This window comes from Entelurus aequoreus, linkage group LG02 (assembly GCF_033978785.1).
Source record: "Entelurus aequoreus isolate RoL-2023_Sb linkage group LG02, RoL_Eaeq_v1.1, whole genome shotgun sequence".
NCBI classification, from domain to species: domain Eukaryota; kingdom Metazoa; phylum Chordata; class Actinopteri; order Syngnathiformes; family Syngnathidae; genus Entelurus; species Entelurus aequoreus.
In genome coordinates, this window is record NC_084732.1 from 68,060,662 (window position 1) to 68,077,625 (window position 16,964).

General features: G+C 38.3%; 1 protein-coding gene across 19 annotated transcripts in view; it reads right to left on the reverse strand.

Annotated features, from left to right (window-relative positions):
- Window positions 1-16,964, reverse strand: part of tjp1a (tight junction protein 1a) — a 217,233-nt gene that overhangs the window by 43,766 nt on the left and 156,503 nt on the right. For 9 of the 19 annotated variants that reach the window (XM_062031193.1, XM_062031218.1, XM_062031234.1 and 6 more), the window contains exons 2-11: window positions 14,586-14,642; window positions 13,328-13,452; window positions 9,788-9,890; window positions 9,363-9,681; window positions 9,092-9,195; window positions 7,238-7,406; window positions 7,032-7,164; window positions 2,016-2,152; window positions 1,595-1,700; window positions 1,091-1,241 (exon numbers count right to left, since the gene is read on the reverse strand). In XM_062031193.1, coding sequence (XP_061887177.1) covers window positions 1,091-1,241; window positions 1,595-1,700; window positions 2,016-2,152; window positions 7,032-7,164; window positions 7,238-7,406; window positions 9,092-9,195; window positions 9,363-9,681; window positions 9,788-9,890; window positions 13,328-13,452; window positions 14,586-14,642 — 1,404 coding nt within the window. Of the gene's footprint in view, window positions 1-1,090; window positions 1,242-1,594; window positions 1,701-2,015; window positions 2,153-7,031; window positions 7,165-7,237; window positions 7,407-9,091; window positions 9,199-9,362; window positions 9,682-9,787; window positions 9,891-13,327; window positions 13,453-14,585; window positions 14,643-16,964 lie in introns of all 19 variants that reach the window. The other 10 variants (XM_062031127.1, XM_062031184.1, XM_062031160.1 and 7 more) reach the window with 2 other exon arrangements.

Below are 16,964 nucleotides of genomic sequence, written 5' to 3' on the forward strand. Positions count from 1 at the left end.
GAAAAAAAAAAGACAAAAAAACAAAGCACTAACCGTAAATGGAAGGACACCTGCAGTGAGCGAACTCGTCCATAAAATGGCGGCATAGCACAATCAAAAAAAGACTTTCTAAGAGTATTTGCTTGTTTTTTTTAAACTATTTTTATTATGGCTGTTGTCTGAGAAAAATCCACACATTAGCCGCACTGTCTTATAAAGTGTAAGAAAAAAACTTTGGGCTTATTGTCTGGAATTTCACGGTAGTACATTATTACCGTATTTTTCGGACTATAAGTCGCAGTTTTTTTCATAGTTTGGCCGGGGGTGTGACTTATACTCAGGAGCGACTTATGTGTGAAATTATTAACACATTACCGTAAAATATCAAATAATATTATTTAGCTCATTCACGTAAGAGACTAGACATATAAGATTTCATCGGATTTAGCGATTAGGAGTGACAGATTGTTTGGTAAACGTATAGCATGTTCTATATGTTATAGTTATTTGAATGACTCTTACCATAATATGTTACGTTAACATACCAGACACGTTCTCAGTTGGTTATTTATGCGTCATATAACGTACACTTATTCAGCCTGTTGTTCACTATTCTTTATTTATTTTAAATTGCCTTTCAAATGTCTATTCTTGGTGTTGGGTTTTATCAAATACATTTCCCCAAAAAATGCGACTTATACTCCAGTGCGACTTATATATGTTTTTTTCCTTCTTTATTATGCATTTTCGGCCGGTGCGACTTATACTCCGGAGCGATTTATAGTCCGAAAAATACGGTACATAAAAAGACTGTAGTTGTTTGTAGTACATGCTACTGTAATGCTTTTCAAACATTACATATTATCTAAAACATGTTTTTTCTTTTTAAAAGGCATGTCACGTGTGAAATTCAGGTGTTTTGGGAGGGCCAAGCATGGAATAAGTTGATTTATATGGAGGGGACGGCTTTGAGGTACAAGTGTTCTGAGTTAAAAACTTGTTCATGGAACGAATCATGCTCGTAAATTGAGGTACCACTGTAGTCTAATCAGGTTCCTCCAAACAGAATGAGTAACTTCGAAGATGTGTGTGAGATTTAGTCGCTAAGTACCCTGAGAATCTGGTCTCCTTCTTCTAGCCCCTCCTTGGCTGCAGGACTGTCCTCCAAAACTCCCGCTACAAAAATCCCAACGTCGTTCCCTCCAGCGAGGCGAAGACCGACACTCTCTCCCTTTTTGAACTTGACAAGCTTCATACTTGGTCTAAAAGAAGAAAAAGGTAGTCAGATGACACAAAAAAGGTAATCAAATCTGAATTTAAAAAGAGAAAGTGCCATCTTGTTTTCGTTCTAGATTTAAATCCTAATCCATGTATGGCATTTAGCAGGATTTTGAAACTGCCAAGACGATTTTCGCATGACTCAAATCTGCTCATTCATAAAATACTGTTCACAGAGACAAAGCATATGTGCACATAAATGATGAAAAAGCAAGATTGCCTGACTGACATGTATTTATGCTGTCAGGAGAGGTGTGCAAATTTTATCTTGCAATGCATGCCAGTTTTTTTTAGGATGGGTTATTCTGTGCTTTGCATGAGCATAGAGGATACTGACCTGAGGATACTGTCATCATGAGCGGCGCTGGGCACAGGTGCATCAGAGGGGCTGACTGGCAGGTCCACATCAGGCTGGCCAGGCTGTGCATACACAGGCTTTGGTTCTGCCAAAATACAAACAAAATAATGACCGTCTGAGACACGAAAGAAAACATGGACATGGTGCTGCTGACAGGCTGTGCTCATATCATAAATTATTTTAGGGTATCAAACGTTCTAGTCTAGTAATTACTATTAGTTGAGTATTAGATGATGATAAAAAAAAATGCACCCTTTCACTGAGACAACGCTACTAAAAGGTAATGACTTATGTTTTATTGTCATTACACCTGTCTTGCTTTAGGTCCCATTTATGTGTGTTTTATTTATTTCCTCAAATGACTATTTTCCCATAAAGCCTAAAGATTAAATAAAACTACCAGGCAGTGGAGGTAACTGTTTGTCATCCCTGGAGCTGGCTTGATCACTAGCCTGAGACAAGACCCCATCATCCAAACTTTTGACTGATGTTGAAATGGCTCCTGGTTTAGACCGCTCCTCATCTCGACTCCGATGGCTGAAAGAATCCAACAAACATCAAAATCAACTATAGCAAAAATTACATTTGGATGCTTCATGTTGTCTAGGACTGACACCAAAGCTGTGTGTTTACACATGACAACTTTTTGTCGCTGTTCTTCTCCTATTTATTTTAATTGTACTCTGTAAAACAAGAAAAGTATAGTCTGAAAAGTGTTCTTTGGTTGGATGTACATGTTTATACCATGTAAACCTTTTGTAAATATGTGTAAGTGATTATTAATGGAATGGTTTACACATGACAACTTTTTGTCGCTGTTCTTCTCCTATTTATTTTAATTGTACTCTATAAAACAAGAAAAGTACATTCTGAAAAGTGTTCTTTGGTTGGATGTACATGTTTATACCATGTAAACCTTTTGTAAATATGTGTAAGTGATCATTAATGGAATGTGATGTTATTTTGGTTCTAGTCAAAGTACACAGCAAGAGAAAAGGAAACCCCAACTCTATAAAAGACAACTTAATTCAATTTCCTGTTCAACCTGGAAAAAATAAAACAAGGTTGATATGCTTGTGTGTGTGTGTGTGTGTGTGTGTATGCTTGTGTCAGTATGAGAACAAGGTGGAGGGGAAAGAGGCGACTAGAGAGGCAAGCAGCCGAGAGAGAAGAAAGGGCTGTGCTACTTAAAACAATCGTTAAATTCCAATCTCATCACATGACTGCCTACTAGAACAGCTCTTAAACTGTACTCACCCAGACCCTTTTGTAAATGACTTTCAAAAAAGCAGACTGAATATTTGACTATATTCGCCTTGTTTATGACAAGACAAAAACACCTGGCCAAACCATATTCTACCACTTAAACTTTTACCAATACAAAACTAACCTAGTATTTCACACCTACCGTTACAATCAACACATTTCAATACATACTGTACATCCAAAGTAAAACATGACATAAGTAAAGACATCTACAATAAGAGCAAAAGTGACAAAACCTACTTATTCATATTGTTAATAAATATAAAATAGAAAGACTAAAAGACAAAAAATAATAACTACTCACACACATCTCTGGGTAAGCTGCACCATGACACTTAATTGGAGGATTTGAAATGGAAGTCCCAGATACACAGAATATATGTATTTGTTGGCCTATTCCAAAAATAAATTCTCAGTAGAAGACACTGTGCATGCAGATAGTTTGAAATGGTCTGGCCCATCCAAAAACACGACACAGTGTCTTGTCCAAGGGACAATAATGCATATAAGCCCTGCAGCCAATCAGGTTAAACGAACCATATGGCTCCCAGGCAAAGCACTGTGGGAAGTATGTCAAATTCCTTTCATCCTTCTGAAACGGAGAGATAAAACATTCTCTTGCGTCACAGTCTAGTGACCGTCATATTGTTATTTATTCTTCTACCTCTTTGGCCATAACCACAGCATGGAAATTAGAATTTACATGCAATGTGAAATAAATAAAATGGGACATTAATAGCAATATGCATATTTTTTAGCAAGATTAGAAATTCTGCATCATGTGCTAATTAGATAATGTATTGTAAATGCTACATAAAAAAGAGTTAACAAAAAATGTAACATTATAGTAGCCACATATAAGATAAACACATCATATCGTACAAGAAATACATATGAATCCATCCATACATCAATTTTTTATGTTTATGCTGTTCAGAGTCACAGGGAAGCTGTAGCCTATTACAACTGACAGTGGGCGAAAGCTACACCCTGTACTGGTCGCCAGCAAATGTGTAAATACAGTATGGTAATGGATCTTTTTCAATGCCACCAATGTTGGTCGTCATATTTACACTAGAATTTTACAATGTCTAACTTCCATGGTTATTGCTTTCCTTTTTTGACGCACTGCCAGAATAATATGCCGTACATTTAGGAAATATAAACAAAGGCAAAAAAGTTAACTGAAATAGACAAAAATCACATTGTCCCTCATCAGTGACTACGTTTACATCCACCGTGCACTCGTTCTCTTTTTCTTTTTTATACAGTATCAAATCGTTTAATGGAGTTTATTTTCATAACACAATGACCTGTAGTCACTGACTAACAATCTATATGCATGTGTACTTGGTATGGAACAGTTTATGTTTAAATTCTGATCCGTTGCTTGACTTGACACAGTTAGAAGCACGAGTGTCGTTCGAATCATACATTTTTTTTATTTTTATTACTCAGTTTGTGTGTATGTGTGCGTTTAGTTCCAGTCATAGGTATGTGCATTGCGCAACGTAAGGCGAAGGAAAAGCAGGCAATGTGGAGTCATTTGTATTGAAAATATGGCAAGCTGACTTTTTTTTTAACAAACAGAGTATCCGTGGCATAGGTTTGTATTTTGACATACCTGCCAACAGTTCCAGGTTCTGCGGAAGACTCACAGATTTTGCTGAAGTTAACTATGTTTTTGTGTTTAAATAAAATATTATAGCTTTTGCTTGGATGTAAAAAGGATGACGAGGAGGTGGTTAATCAACAATCACTTTGATAAAAAGGAATGTAAAACTGTTTCACTTTAAGTGCCTACATTGCCTTCCATTTTCCCATCCAATCACCTGTAAGGACATATTCAATGACTCTCAAATGGTCTCTAAAGATGACTGGCGTATTGCACATTTGTGATATATTAGAATGAAGTGTATATTATCTTTTAAATCAGCGCCTTAGTGTCATCTCACAGATGAACACCTGCAAGCCATCCTGAGAGTCTCAACGGCACAGAACCTAACCTCAAACTAGGGCTGGGCCACATACCGGTTTTATAGATAATACCGGTATATTTTAGAAAGTGATATGTATTTGGGACAGTATCGCTATACCGGCATATCATATATTTTGACGCTTTGTTACAGCCGCTTGCTCTCCTCGCGCCTGACAGGCAGAGCGGCTGCTTAGCTGCTTTTTTGCCACTTTGCCTCACCCCCGCCCGCCTCTTGCGTGTTTACGAAGGATTCTCTCTGACGCACTATGACGCGCAATGTTATGCTGCGCATTAAACTTTTTTTTAAATGACGGCGCGCTGATGATTTTTCGACATCGGAGTGAGCAATGCTTTGGACAGCGACTGCATTTGGCGATTGGTGATAGTGACTACAGCTTTATTTACACATACACCAATTTACAATTTAATTCAATTTACAACACATACACCTGGTGCGAGTTTATCACTAATCGCATCTTTTTATGTTGTTTACCTGTTAGCGACTTAGCACAGAAGATAACGATAGCTCCACTCTGCTGCTCGCTCCGTGTGTCAAAATATTGAACTACAACTCGGTTTAAAAGTGCCTCTACCCATAGCCTGTACGGACTAAGGTACTGTAGTGTAGTGGCTGGTTGGCTGAAAAGCAGTTTTAAACTTAACAGCCAGCGGCTTTCACCGCAGTGAGCGAGTAGAAGCTCCATCTATCCCGTGCAGAAGCGTGAGGATATAAACCTAACATTCATAAACAAAATGAACAAAAATTCCTTTGACATAGTAACGGCTAACTTATTACTTTTTAAAGAATAAACAACACATTACCTTATAACTTACAAAAAAAATAATCGAAGTGCTCTCAACGCTGGTTAACTAGCCATAAAACACTTAGGCAATCTTAAACACTTTGAAAAGGTTTTATTTAAAATACTGGTATATATTGGATACCGGTATTCAAATAAAAAAGAAGTTGGTATCAGTTTTGGTTCATACCGCCCAGCCCTACCCCAAACATTAACAAAGTTGTTACCAAGTCTAGACAAAAGTGCATGGAAGGAGATCTACTGAACTGAAAACACCAAATGTTAACAGCTATCTATTGATACATGACATAATTGATTTTAAAAATAGTTATGACGGTTTCTTGAAACACCGAACCAAACTGAAAAACATGATCACAAACTGTGATCCAAAGATCCAAACAGTGGAATTTGTCAACTGTTTCACCCTTAATGTGTACCATTACACTACTACTGACATACTCCTGGAGCTAAAAAACACCAAATTAAATACTACTTGAAAAAGGCATAGGCAACGTTGAATTTCTGTACAGTGATCCTTTGTCTATTTTCACCACAACAATGGAAATACTGTATCATCCTCTATGATCTGACCAATGAGCAAACTGGTAAAACACTGACTGGCTTTGTTTCAGCCAGTGACTACTTACGCATGACTCCTTTACAAAACTGACAAGGCTATTTTACCCCCCAGGCGTGCTTTATTCGCTATCATCAAGCCCGCCAACTAGATATTTTAATTTGTCGTTTTTCAGTGGCAAGTTCTAAAAAAAAATTATTGGCATCAAACTGCTAAATAGAAATCTAGTCTGTTGGCCAGGGCACCCTTTTTTTGCCTTGCATGTGTATCTTTTGTGCAACAAAAGGAAAATGCGGTGCAGCAACTAAATTATATGGTTAGATTATTAAATAGTATTGGTAACAACAATGTATGAAAGTGGCAAATATGTCTTTTCATATTAGCTAATATTTTGCACAGTAGCATTAAGCTTCATGTCAGACTTGACAACCATGCAGAGTATAAAGTTGCTTCTTTATTGGTTAAAATGGTTTCAAGAGTTAGCCGATAAAAGTCCTAATCAAACATAGAAGCTGGTATAAACGAGAAGATGATCAATAGCCTGCCTTATCCCAAGACCCCAAAGTGTGGGGGAGGCATATTAAAAGTCTGTGATCAGTCCAGAGGGAGTTTGATGGTTTATGCATGCTATGTCTTCATCTACTGAAATATGCATTCTTGGTGCAAAGTCAGCACACAACCTGTGTGGGTGTAAAAAAAAAAGATGCATGGGTGTGCCGCAGTGGAAGTGTGGATGGATCACCACGCCTGTGTGACAGATGCATCACACATGTTTAAATCAGCACTTTGCGTTACCTGCCATTGGTGATCTGCCGAGGTGAGAGCCGGAGATGATCAGATGGCTCATTCTTGTCTGGTGAGCGTGATCGACCGCGGCCATGGGAGGGATTGGAATGGTCTGATGTCAATGAATGTATTTCTGAAATGTCTGTGGAAAGTCAATACAATTTCTATACAACAAACAAAGACAAAAAGCTTGTTTTGTACAAGGTTTAACTTACCATCTCTGTCAGAGTTATTGGCTGATCCAACACTGTCATCTAAGTCTGGAATGTTTAGTAGCGTGGCACGGTCATCTCTTTGCACAACCATTTTTAACTTGCCCTTTGACCTCTCAATCAGCTTCTTAGCATCTATCAAAGATAGGTTCTCAGTAACTGTGCCATTGATCTGGTAATGGAGAGGGGGTGGAGCAGCATTAGCTTGACTGTAAGCTACAATGTACATGAGCAACTACAGAACCATCCAAATTAGGAAGCATCGGGAATGTGTCAGTTCACCCAAAAACATAAAGGTGGTCCTTGTGTTACAACGTACTCCCAAACGGTAAACGATTTATACTTCACAAAAACAAAAAGAGAACTAGTTATGTGCGCACAAAAATTCATAGGCGAAAGAATGCATAGTTGTGAGTCGCTACACGGAGAAAAGACAATGTCACTTTAGTTCTTTTTTGTTAACTTTTCTAACTTTAGCCTCCGTTATGTCTCCCGAGCGTGAGGCAGACTCTTCTGGGGGAAGTGTGTCAACGAAAAGCAATGTGAAAATGAAAATGTAAGTCTTAGAATAGTCAACTATTTGACAAATCGATTTGGAGGTGTCTGATTCAACTTTCAAACTTGCAGTCTAATTGTCGGACATTGTAAACATAAACAAATATGACTGTTTTACTTCTTCTAGATAGTCCAGTTTGGTCGTCTTTATGGCACTCCGCCAGAGCTGAAACATCTATTTTGGGCAAACGTACAGTAATACAACACACAGGACAGAATAGTAAAAGGTAGGTGGAAACACTTTCTTTTGGGGGAGCATTTGGCTAAACTAGCCAATCTGTACTGTTTTTATTTGTTAATCTGAGTGTGATAACCTTTTTATTTGAGGTTGAAAAAGTCATAATATTGGTCTGTTTTTACCATTGTCGACTGATGGAAATCCTTAGTAGAAGACAGCTCTAAAAATTAAACACCAGTAAAATGCTACGAATTGGAGAAATCCAACATTGTCCGCATGCTTGGTCAAAACTGTTGTGATTGTTGCAACCATTATGAAGGATAAAGATGGTATCTTTAAAATATGTGAATGGATCTCCTCCTATGAAATGGACAATGGTAACTATATTTTTACACAATTACTAATTATATTGAATAAAAATTGCTTGTTGGCCCAAGGAATTTGTTTGGCATTCAGGCTTGGCACTCACCCTGTCTTGTCAACATAAGGGTGCACACACAAACACAAAAGCATTCCAAGAGAAGCAACAAACAATTTGCAGTCATGTTGTTGTTATGACAGAATATACTAACGCTGACGTTAGCTATCCAAGTCGCTATCACTAGCGAACACACACAATTAATGCGCATGCCCCTGTTACGTGCAGGTGAAGTTATGTCATTGCTTCTTAAAAGCTGTAAGAAGGCAGGATTCATCCATCCATTTTCTACTGCTTGTCCCTCTAGGGGTCGCGGGGGGTGCCGGAGCCTATCCCAGCTGCACTTGAGCGGAAGGCGGGGTACACCCTGGACAAGTCACCACCTCATCGCAGGGCCAACACAGATAGACAGACAACATTCACACACTAGGGCCAATTTAGTGTTGCCAATCAGGATATGGTGCTTAAAACACTTTAGAAATTAAGGCATCCGCATAAAGGTTGAAAACGGTCCATTTAGGCCAGTGACATATAGCAGCTTTAATGTGCATCTGACTTTTGGGGTTAATCTTTGGGGTTTAATAACAGCCCCACCATGTGGTGTATTTGTCAGAAAAAACAGCACAAGGCAAAACAGAAGAGTGCATGTTTTGTTTTGTTTTAACAACATGCTACTCATTATTATTAGTACTTGCAATTATCTCACCTTCAAAACAACATCTCCTTCTTGGATATTCCCATCCCTGGCAGCAAGGCTCTCGGGAGAGATGTCCTTCACAAAGATATGGCTCGCTAACCGCAGTCCATATTCTGCTTTCAGAGTTAAAATGCAAAACATGGAATTTTAGCAGACAATCAAGTGATGGCTGTTAACAGATTAAAAATGGTCTTGCTATTATAACTTAAAATGTGGATGTGTGAATTTTATAACAATCTTGTGGCCCAAACATACACTTCTTGGACATTGTGTTGCCCACCTTCATGTTTCCGCGACTTGACAAGAGTGACCTTAGAAGGCCTAGTAGGAGCAGAAGAAGCTTGTGAACGCCGATCAGAGCGCGGTGAGACACTTCGCTCCCGTGAGGCACTGTGATCTCGTCTACCGCTGCTGCTACGTTCACGGTTACGTCGTCTTCCACTGCTCGTGCCTCCACTTGGGACACTTTGGGCAACACGACCACTGTGATGGTCATAGCCTTCCTCCTCATCACTGTCCTCTTCCTCATGCTCTGACATGGTCTCCCGGTCTCCAGGCCGAGAAACAGGGATCTGTACTTTCCTTTTCCTACGAATAGTCTGAAAATGAAATTGGACAGTTAACGGTATCTTACCAAAATGACAAATTTCTTCCGAACATGAATCCCAGGGAAATCCTTGAGAATAGTCAAAATGTCAAACTTACTATCTTTGCATTTTTGCCACTCTTGCGTAGTTGTTGCACAGCATATGCATGCTCCACATTGTCCATGGAAACGGCATTGACCATGACCACGCGATCATTTTCACTGGAAAATCAAACATTAAGTGCATTAATGATAGCTGTAGTTTACTGGAATGTAAACGTACTGTTATAATAATGCAATAGAAAAGGAGAACCTCATACAACCCCTGTAAAAAAAAATAGGGAATTACCAGACTTGGAGGATGTTCATTCAGTTGTTTAATTTTGTAGAAAAAAACAGATACCAAAAGAAAATAGTCCATGACAAGACTCTAACCTGTAACACTGATCTGACGACAGCATTCAGAGAATGTTGGGACAAGACTGATGAAGAGTACCGTTTGTCACTCGTTTAGTCCATGCCTCAGAGACTGCAAGCTGGTGCAAGAAAGTTCTAGTGGTGTGTTGTGTTTTTTTGTTTTTCAAGATTCCATATTTTTCCTTAGAATTTAGTGATGCCATAGATTTTTTCATACTGCTTGATCTGGATTTATTTTAGTGCTTCTTAAAGCCAAAAAGTTACCATTCGAAATAACTATGGATTTGTGTCATGTCTATTATTTGTTTTTTTCTTCAGAATTAGACAACTGAGTGGACATCCTCCAAGTCTGGTGATGTCATCATTTTGCCAAGGGTTGTAGAAGCTTATATGAAGCAATTACAGTGCAACCTGTTAAAGTCGACGCCCCTTGAATTGGCTGACTCCCGTTAACATAAGCAGTTGGCAACAAAAACAAAAATTGCAATTCATTGCAGATTTACTCCTGACTATTGCCAGACATAGGAAGTGAAAGGGTGATACAAAACGGTTTTTGAACCAACAGCATAACTTTCCTCCATTTGTGCAACATTTGGGGTGGCGTGGCTCGGATGGTAGAGCGGCTGTGCCAGCAACTTGAGGGTTCCACGTTCGACTCCCGCTTCCGCCATCCTTGTCACTGCCAACGTGTCCTTGGGCAAGACACTTTACCCAGCTCAAAGTGCCACCCACACTGGTCTAAATATAGCTTAGATGTAGATAAAAGGTCTACTATGTAAAGCCCTTTTGAGTTTCTGGAGAAAAAGCACTATATAAATAATTTATTAAATATAATTGACTTCACTAATTCACCTAAATGGGTGAATACTGTTAGTTGTAGAATAGGAATACAACAACAGCAGGGAATTCAACCGCCAAGCAATGGTCCTATGCCAAAGCTTTGAAAGTAGGAGGAAGTGCCTTTCCTGTTGCCCCTCCAACAATATATTTGTTTTTATTTGTATTTGACATAACCACAAATCTTCTTATGCAAAAAAAAAAACAAGTAAAACAGAAACAATAATAATAATTAACAATATTATAACACATTGGAAAAAACAGATTGATATTATTACAAAAGTGACAAAGTGACCACTTTGGGTCTTAAATTTTATGTCAACAAAAGTTGTCTACATCGGCTTAAGTGGGCACTTTTTAGCAATAATAAGAGCACACTGGACCAGGACTTGATGACTTTGTCGACTGAGACAGATTGTCAACATAAAAGGGTTCCACTGTATGTGCAGTGTTTAGATTTTTTCACAGTATTGTTATCTATCAGTGGCACTAGGTTGCGTGGGCATTTGCATAATTGGCAATGATGCATCACCTTCCTTCTGTCAATTAATTTTGTGTTTCTTCATATCACAAATCTTTGAATGCTATTAATATTTACAGAAGGACTCACTGCTCATTAGGAGCAATAAGTGCTTTCATGTTAGTCTCCAAAGTGTCCAATAAGACCAGAACATTTTGAACCGACGTCCCTCTGGGTTGTGAGTTTTTCCTTGCCCTTATGTTGGCTCTGTACCACGGATGTCGTTGTGGCTTGTGCAGCCCTTTGAGACACTTGTGATTTAGGGCTATATAAATAAACATTGATTGATTGATCGATTGATTGAAACAGACGATCTGGCGGTGTCTAAATACTAAATATACCGTACACTTTTTTCCTACACTTTGAACCCAGCGGCTTATAAAACGGTGTGCCTCATTTATGGATTTTTCTTTGCTGACGGCCATAATGCACATTCAAAGACACTGAAAGGTGTGTTACTGTTTATGCTATGGTGCCATCTTTTAGACGATTTTGCTCACTGCAGGTGCTTCGGGGTGATTGTCTACAGTATTTCCTTTGGTTTAGTGCTTTGTTTTGGAAGTACAAGTGGCTTTCTGTTTTTGAGTCGTCTATAGCTCTTCTACTCATATGGATTCTTCATTCATCACTCCAAGCAAAGTTTTTATGTTTTGCAATATCACTAAAACAATTCACTTTCTATACCGTCCCACGTGTGATGTCTGTAGGAGTGATTTAAAGCATATGTGTAAGCGCTATCGTAATGTAATCAAGCTAGCATTGATAGCATTAGCTAATATACTAACATGTTTACATGGGTCTGTCTTGTTAACTTACAATGGCATTATTTTTGTATTGTTTCAGTTTCACGAATTCCTCAGTAAATTCAACAAAACGCCACCAAGGAGTTATTGAGTCTGTTTAGCTGATTGGAGAGCTAGCTTCCACAGCTAGTGGGTCCATGACGATGACTTCTGTTTTGTTTGATCAGCCATTTTACTGTCCTATTACAGGCACCGTTTGGAAACAATTAAGGTATAATGATTTTAAAAGTTTTCTGTGTAAATAATTAATTTCACAACATATATATCTGCGACTTATAGTCCGGTGCGGGTATCATATATAAAAAAATATTTGTTATCTTCTAGAATGTATACTGTTGCAAACTATAGCCCGGAGAATACAGTAGCTACAAAGTTGCTAGGTTGGCAAAACTGATACCACGTCTTCATATTCTTGTAGACCAGGTGTGCATGAAGTTAGGGCTTAAAGCGATTAATTTGATTAGAAAAAAAGCTTTGATTTATTTTTTGTTGCTTAGATTAATCGTTTAATGAATGTAACTAAAACAAAGTGATACAATTCTGGCTGCATGGAGTGCTCGGAATTGATACTGCACAGCCGCTGCAATGGAGCACACATGGGAAAAACGGTGTGTTAGAGCAGTGATCTGGGTGACGCCGAACGGTGGAGGGTTTATGTATTTATTTTTATTAAAACACACATGTTAAAAGTGCAAGTTTAATGATGATGATGTGCATTTATTAGAAAAAAGAATGAAGGCTGTGAGAAGCAGAACATTTGTTATAGAGTTGCTATAGAGTGTGCTTTATTTAATTACTTGATTAATCGCACAAATGAATTGGTAGATTACTTGATAACTAAAATTATCAATAGCTGCAGCCTAATAAAAGGTGTGTTAAAAAGCAGAGTTTTGTAATTTACTGCAATAAATTGTAACTTCAAATTGTATTTAGACAGCCCAATTTAATGAGTTTATGAGTGAGGGTGTAACAAGTTGCGCCAAATCTAGTTGTGGCGGTCCAAATATGTGGCCGCCACAAATCAATGCATAAATATGGAATACTGACGTGGTTAAACAACTTGATCTGAAAAAGACACTTACTGCAACAATCCCTCAGCTGGACCTCCTTTTAGAACATCAGATATTACAATGGAGGTCTCCCCGCTTTGGAAGTGTGGGTTGTCTCGCCCACCCGAGATGGCAATACCAAACCCAAATCCAGGAGCCTGGACACACAAAGAACGACGTTCAACACTGATACATTTTTAACATGCTCTATCAAAGAAGATTGTCAATATAGCTATTAGTTATGTTCAGTTAACTGGAAATGTATTGCAGCTCTAAGGGAACTGGCCATGTGATGTAAACTTTCCCCCACAGCATCAGAGGTAAGCCAGAAATCTAGGAATTGCAGCCAACAACGCGCTTCTCCTTCAGCCTCACTAAAGCGGCTAACTAATTAGATTACAACAACCGGGCCAGTCTAGACAGGTACTCCACACTAGGGGTTTTCAAAGTGTGCAGCGCCCTAAGACTTGAGGGGAGATGCAGTAGCTTGAAAAAAGTAAAGTTTCAGTTTTATTTAGGTAGAGGACATAGCGTAGTATATAGCTCTTGTGAGAGCAGTTAAGGGAAGGCATTTTCTGTTTCAACAGGATTGTGCCCCAGTGGACAAAGCTAGGGTCATTAATGCACTCTTAGAAGAGTTTGGTGTGAAATATCTGTCAGTCTGCACAGAACCCTGACCGAATAAACCCTGACCTTAACACCACACTACAATTTAGGTAAAAACTAAACGAAAGCTGGTAAGCCAGGACCTAGTCCATGTTTTTCCATCCTCTCTTCCTTAGTTGTAAAGACCAAATCTCCCAATACTTTTTTTGCTTATAGTGTATGTAGGCCAATACAGATTTTGATATCAAACATAGTGAACAATCTTGTCTACTGGGCTTTGATGGGTGTAGTCCATGGCAATGAAATTTGACGACATTAAACAAAAAATAAGAGTGTCATACAGTTCCCGCTTTGCCCTGAGCAGGAAGGAAGAGAAAATAAGTTGTAAGGAAGTGGATGCTGATGCCGGTCTTCCTTAGCCTTGTTTCCTGCCATCTGGGCTCCCTAACTATTGTTCCAGCACCATACATCCTGCTCCTACAGCTGGTCCTCTCAGTAAGCAGAGGGAAGACACATGATTAGGGAGAGGACATAGTGTAGTATCGAGGGAGACGAGAGCAACTACCTTGCAGTTAAGACACTATAGACTGGTGGAAAGACTAAAAAAAGACAATACAAAACAGACTAAAAAAAGACAATACAAAACATTAATTGCTGAGTGAATTATAGTGCTGTAAACACCTACCCTGTGAAGGGTCACTGTGTGCTGTTCCCAGATGACTGTTTCCTCCATCGCTGCACTCTGCAACAGAAGAAACAAGACGCAAATGTTCATTATGGTATGATCCGCAGATAGATAATCTAGTCGAGTATCAAAATAACCGGAAAGCTATTAACTAATGTCATTTGCATTTCTTTGGAACATCTTCATTGAGCTTTGTAGTTAAGCTTTTGTGGTATAAATCAGAAAATAACAGCCATTACACCACAATTAAAAATAATGCAGCCTATAAAAAACACAAACACACACTTATCTCACAAGACTAAAAATAACAAATACAATACATTACATTAGAATTGCATCACATCCACTTGATATCATGCATACTTAAGTTACTGTGCAGGCTTGCATAAAAAACAGTCATCATACGAAACAAGATGTGTGATTACACGCAGAAGGTCACTGAGTATTAAGTGTGAGCGGATGGATATTGTTTTGCTCTACACTAGAAACCAAAACCCTCTCAAAAAAGGAATAGTATAAAAGTAGGCAATCTCCATTGTTCATTTGCATGACTGGAGACCCTCAAGTACATATGTTAAAATATTTTCAATGACAGCAGCGTGAGTAAATAGCCTCGAGAGATTTGAGTGTGATTTCAAAAACAGAGTGAACATGCTCATATTATTCCTGGCTGGGTCATCAGAGAGAGCTGCAGCAAAGATGAATTAATGTGACGACCTGTCTGTCAAGGAGTAATCTAACATGAGACGAGCATCTATGTATTGCTTTCACTCATTTTCAAATTTTCAAATGTCACATAGTCTCTATTAGCATGATTGCATCTGTTTATCGTTGCTTTAATGTACTCTCTTCTACTGAAGAGGCTCTTTGCAACAATGTGATAATTAGGGCTGAAACTAACATTTTAACTGAGTGACATGCATTTCCTTTACATGTAATTTCTACATTGCTCCCTTCCAGTTGATGAAGCACCACTTCTGGCGGTTGTGTCTGCCTGAAGGGAGTGAGGCTACAGCTGTCTGCGGCGAAATGCTGATTACTGTCCAATGTGACTAAGGAAGAAGAAAAGATACCAACACCACTAGGGATGATGTTTGATAAGAAATTATCGAGTTCGAGCCTATTATCGAATCCTCTTATCGAACCGATTCCTTATCGATTCTCTTATCGAGTCCAGATAGGGTGTTGTATATGGAAAAAAACACACAATATTTGGTTTAACAAAAGCTCACTTTTATTATATAAGAAAACAATTTAATCTAATAAATAAATAAATAAATATTGACTGTTACCCCCCAAAAAAATAAAATAAAATAAATAAATATTGACTGTTGTTACCCAAAGTATATTAAGTGGGATTTTTCAGAAAAACAAATATATACAGTAACACAAAAACAACCTGTCTCTGTAATCACTATAGGTGTATAAATAATATTTAAAAAATTAAAATAAAATAAATAAATATTGACTGTTGTTACCCAAAGTATATTAAGTGGGATTTTTCAGAAAAACAAATATATACAGTAACACAAAAACAACCTGTCTCTGTAATCACTATAGGTGTATAAATAATAATAGTGTTAAATAAAATCAGTCCCTTGGGCACAAAACTGAAAATAATACAGCTCTCCAAAAAGTGCAATTCTGCTGCTATTTGACATAACTGTTTGTTATGATGCTTTGACATTTTTGCACTTTATTTCTTTATTGAAAGAAAATTCTATGAAGAGAAAAGTTCTTTGCAAATGTGGTTACAATGCTAAAAAATGAAAAGTTAAAGCTAAAAAAAGAAATACACTTTATTGAGTTAACATTATTTCTGTATAGGGGGAAAGATGTTATGAGCTAGGGAATATAACAACTACACTACCCAGCATGCAACGGGAGTGACGAGCATGCGCGGTAGCCCCGAAAAGTGTTGTTGCATATCGTCACCCGGCAGCTAAGAATGAGGTTATGTTATGAGCACGCTGTGGAAGTAAACGTCAAGAACTCAGCCAACACGCCTCGTCTGCATTATTTATAATTAGATAGACAACACATATACAGTGTGATTTTGTTTTGTTTACAAGGAAAGAAAAACAAAAGTTAAAAAAGGGAGATGTCATATATGTATGTGCTGCGGTTGCTTTAAGAACGTTGCGAAAGCTGCCGTAAAGGAGGTGCGTTGCTAGCCTGGTTGCTATGTTTCCGGTTGGTCGTAAAAGTGTTCGTCATGTGTTTGTACCCTGCTCAAATCTCTCAGTAAAGTTATTCATTGGATTATACCTTTTGTTTTGAACTTTATTACACCTTGGAGCGCTTTTTCCCGTCCATTTTTTTCCTGCTTTCGCTATCTGCGCCTAATGACTGAGCTACGTGACGCCATTTCTTGTGATG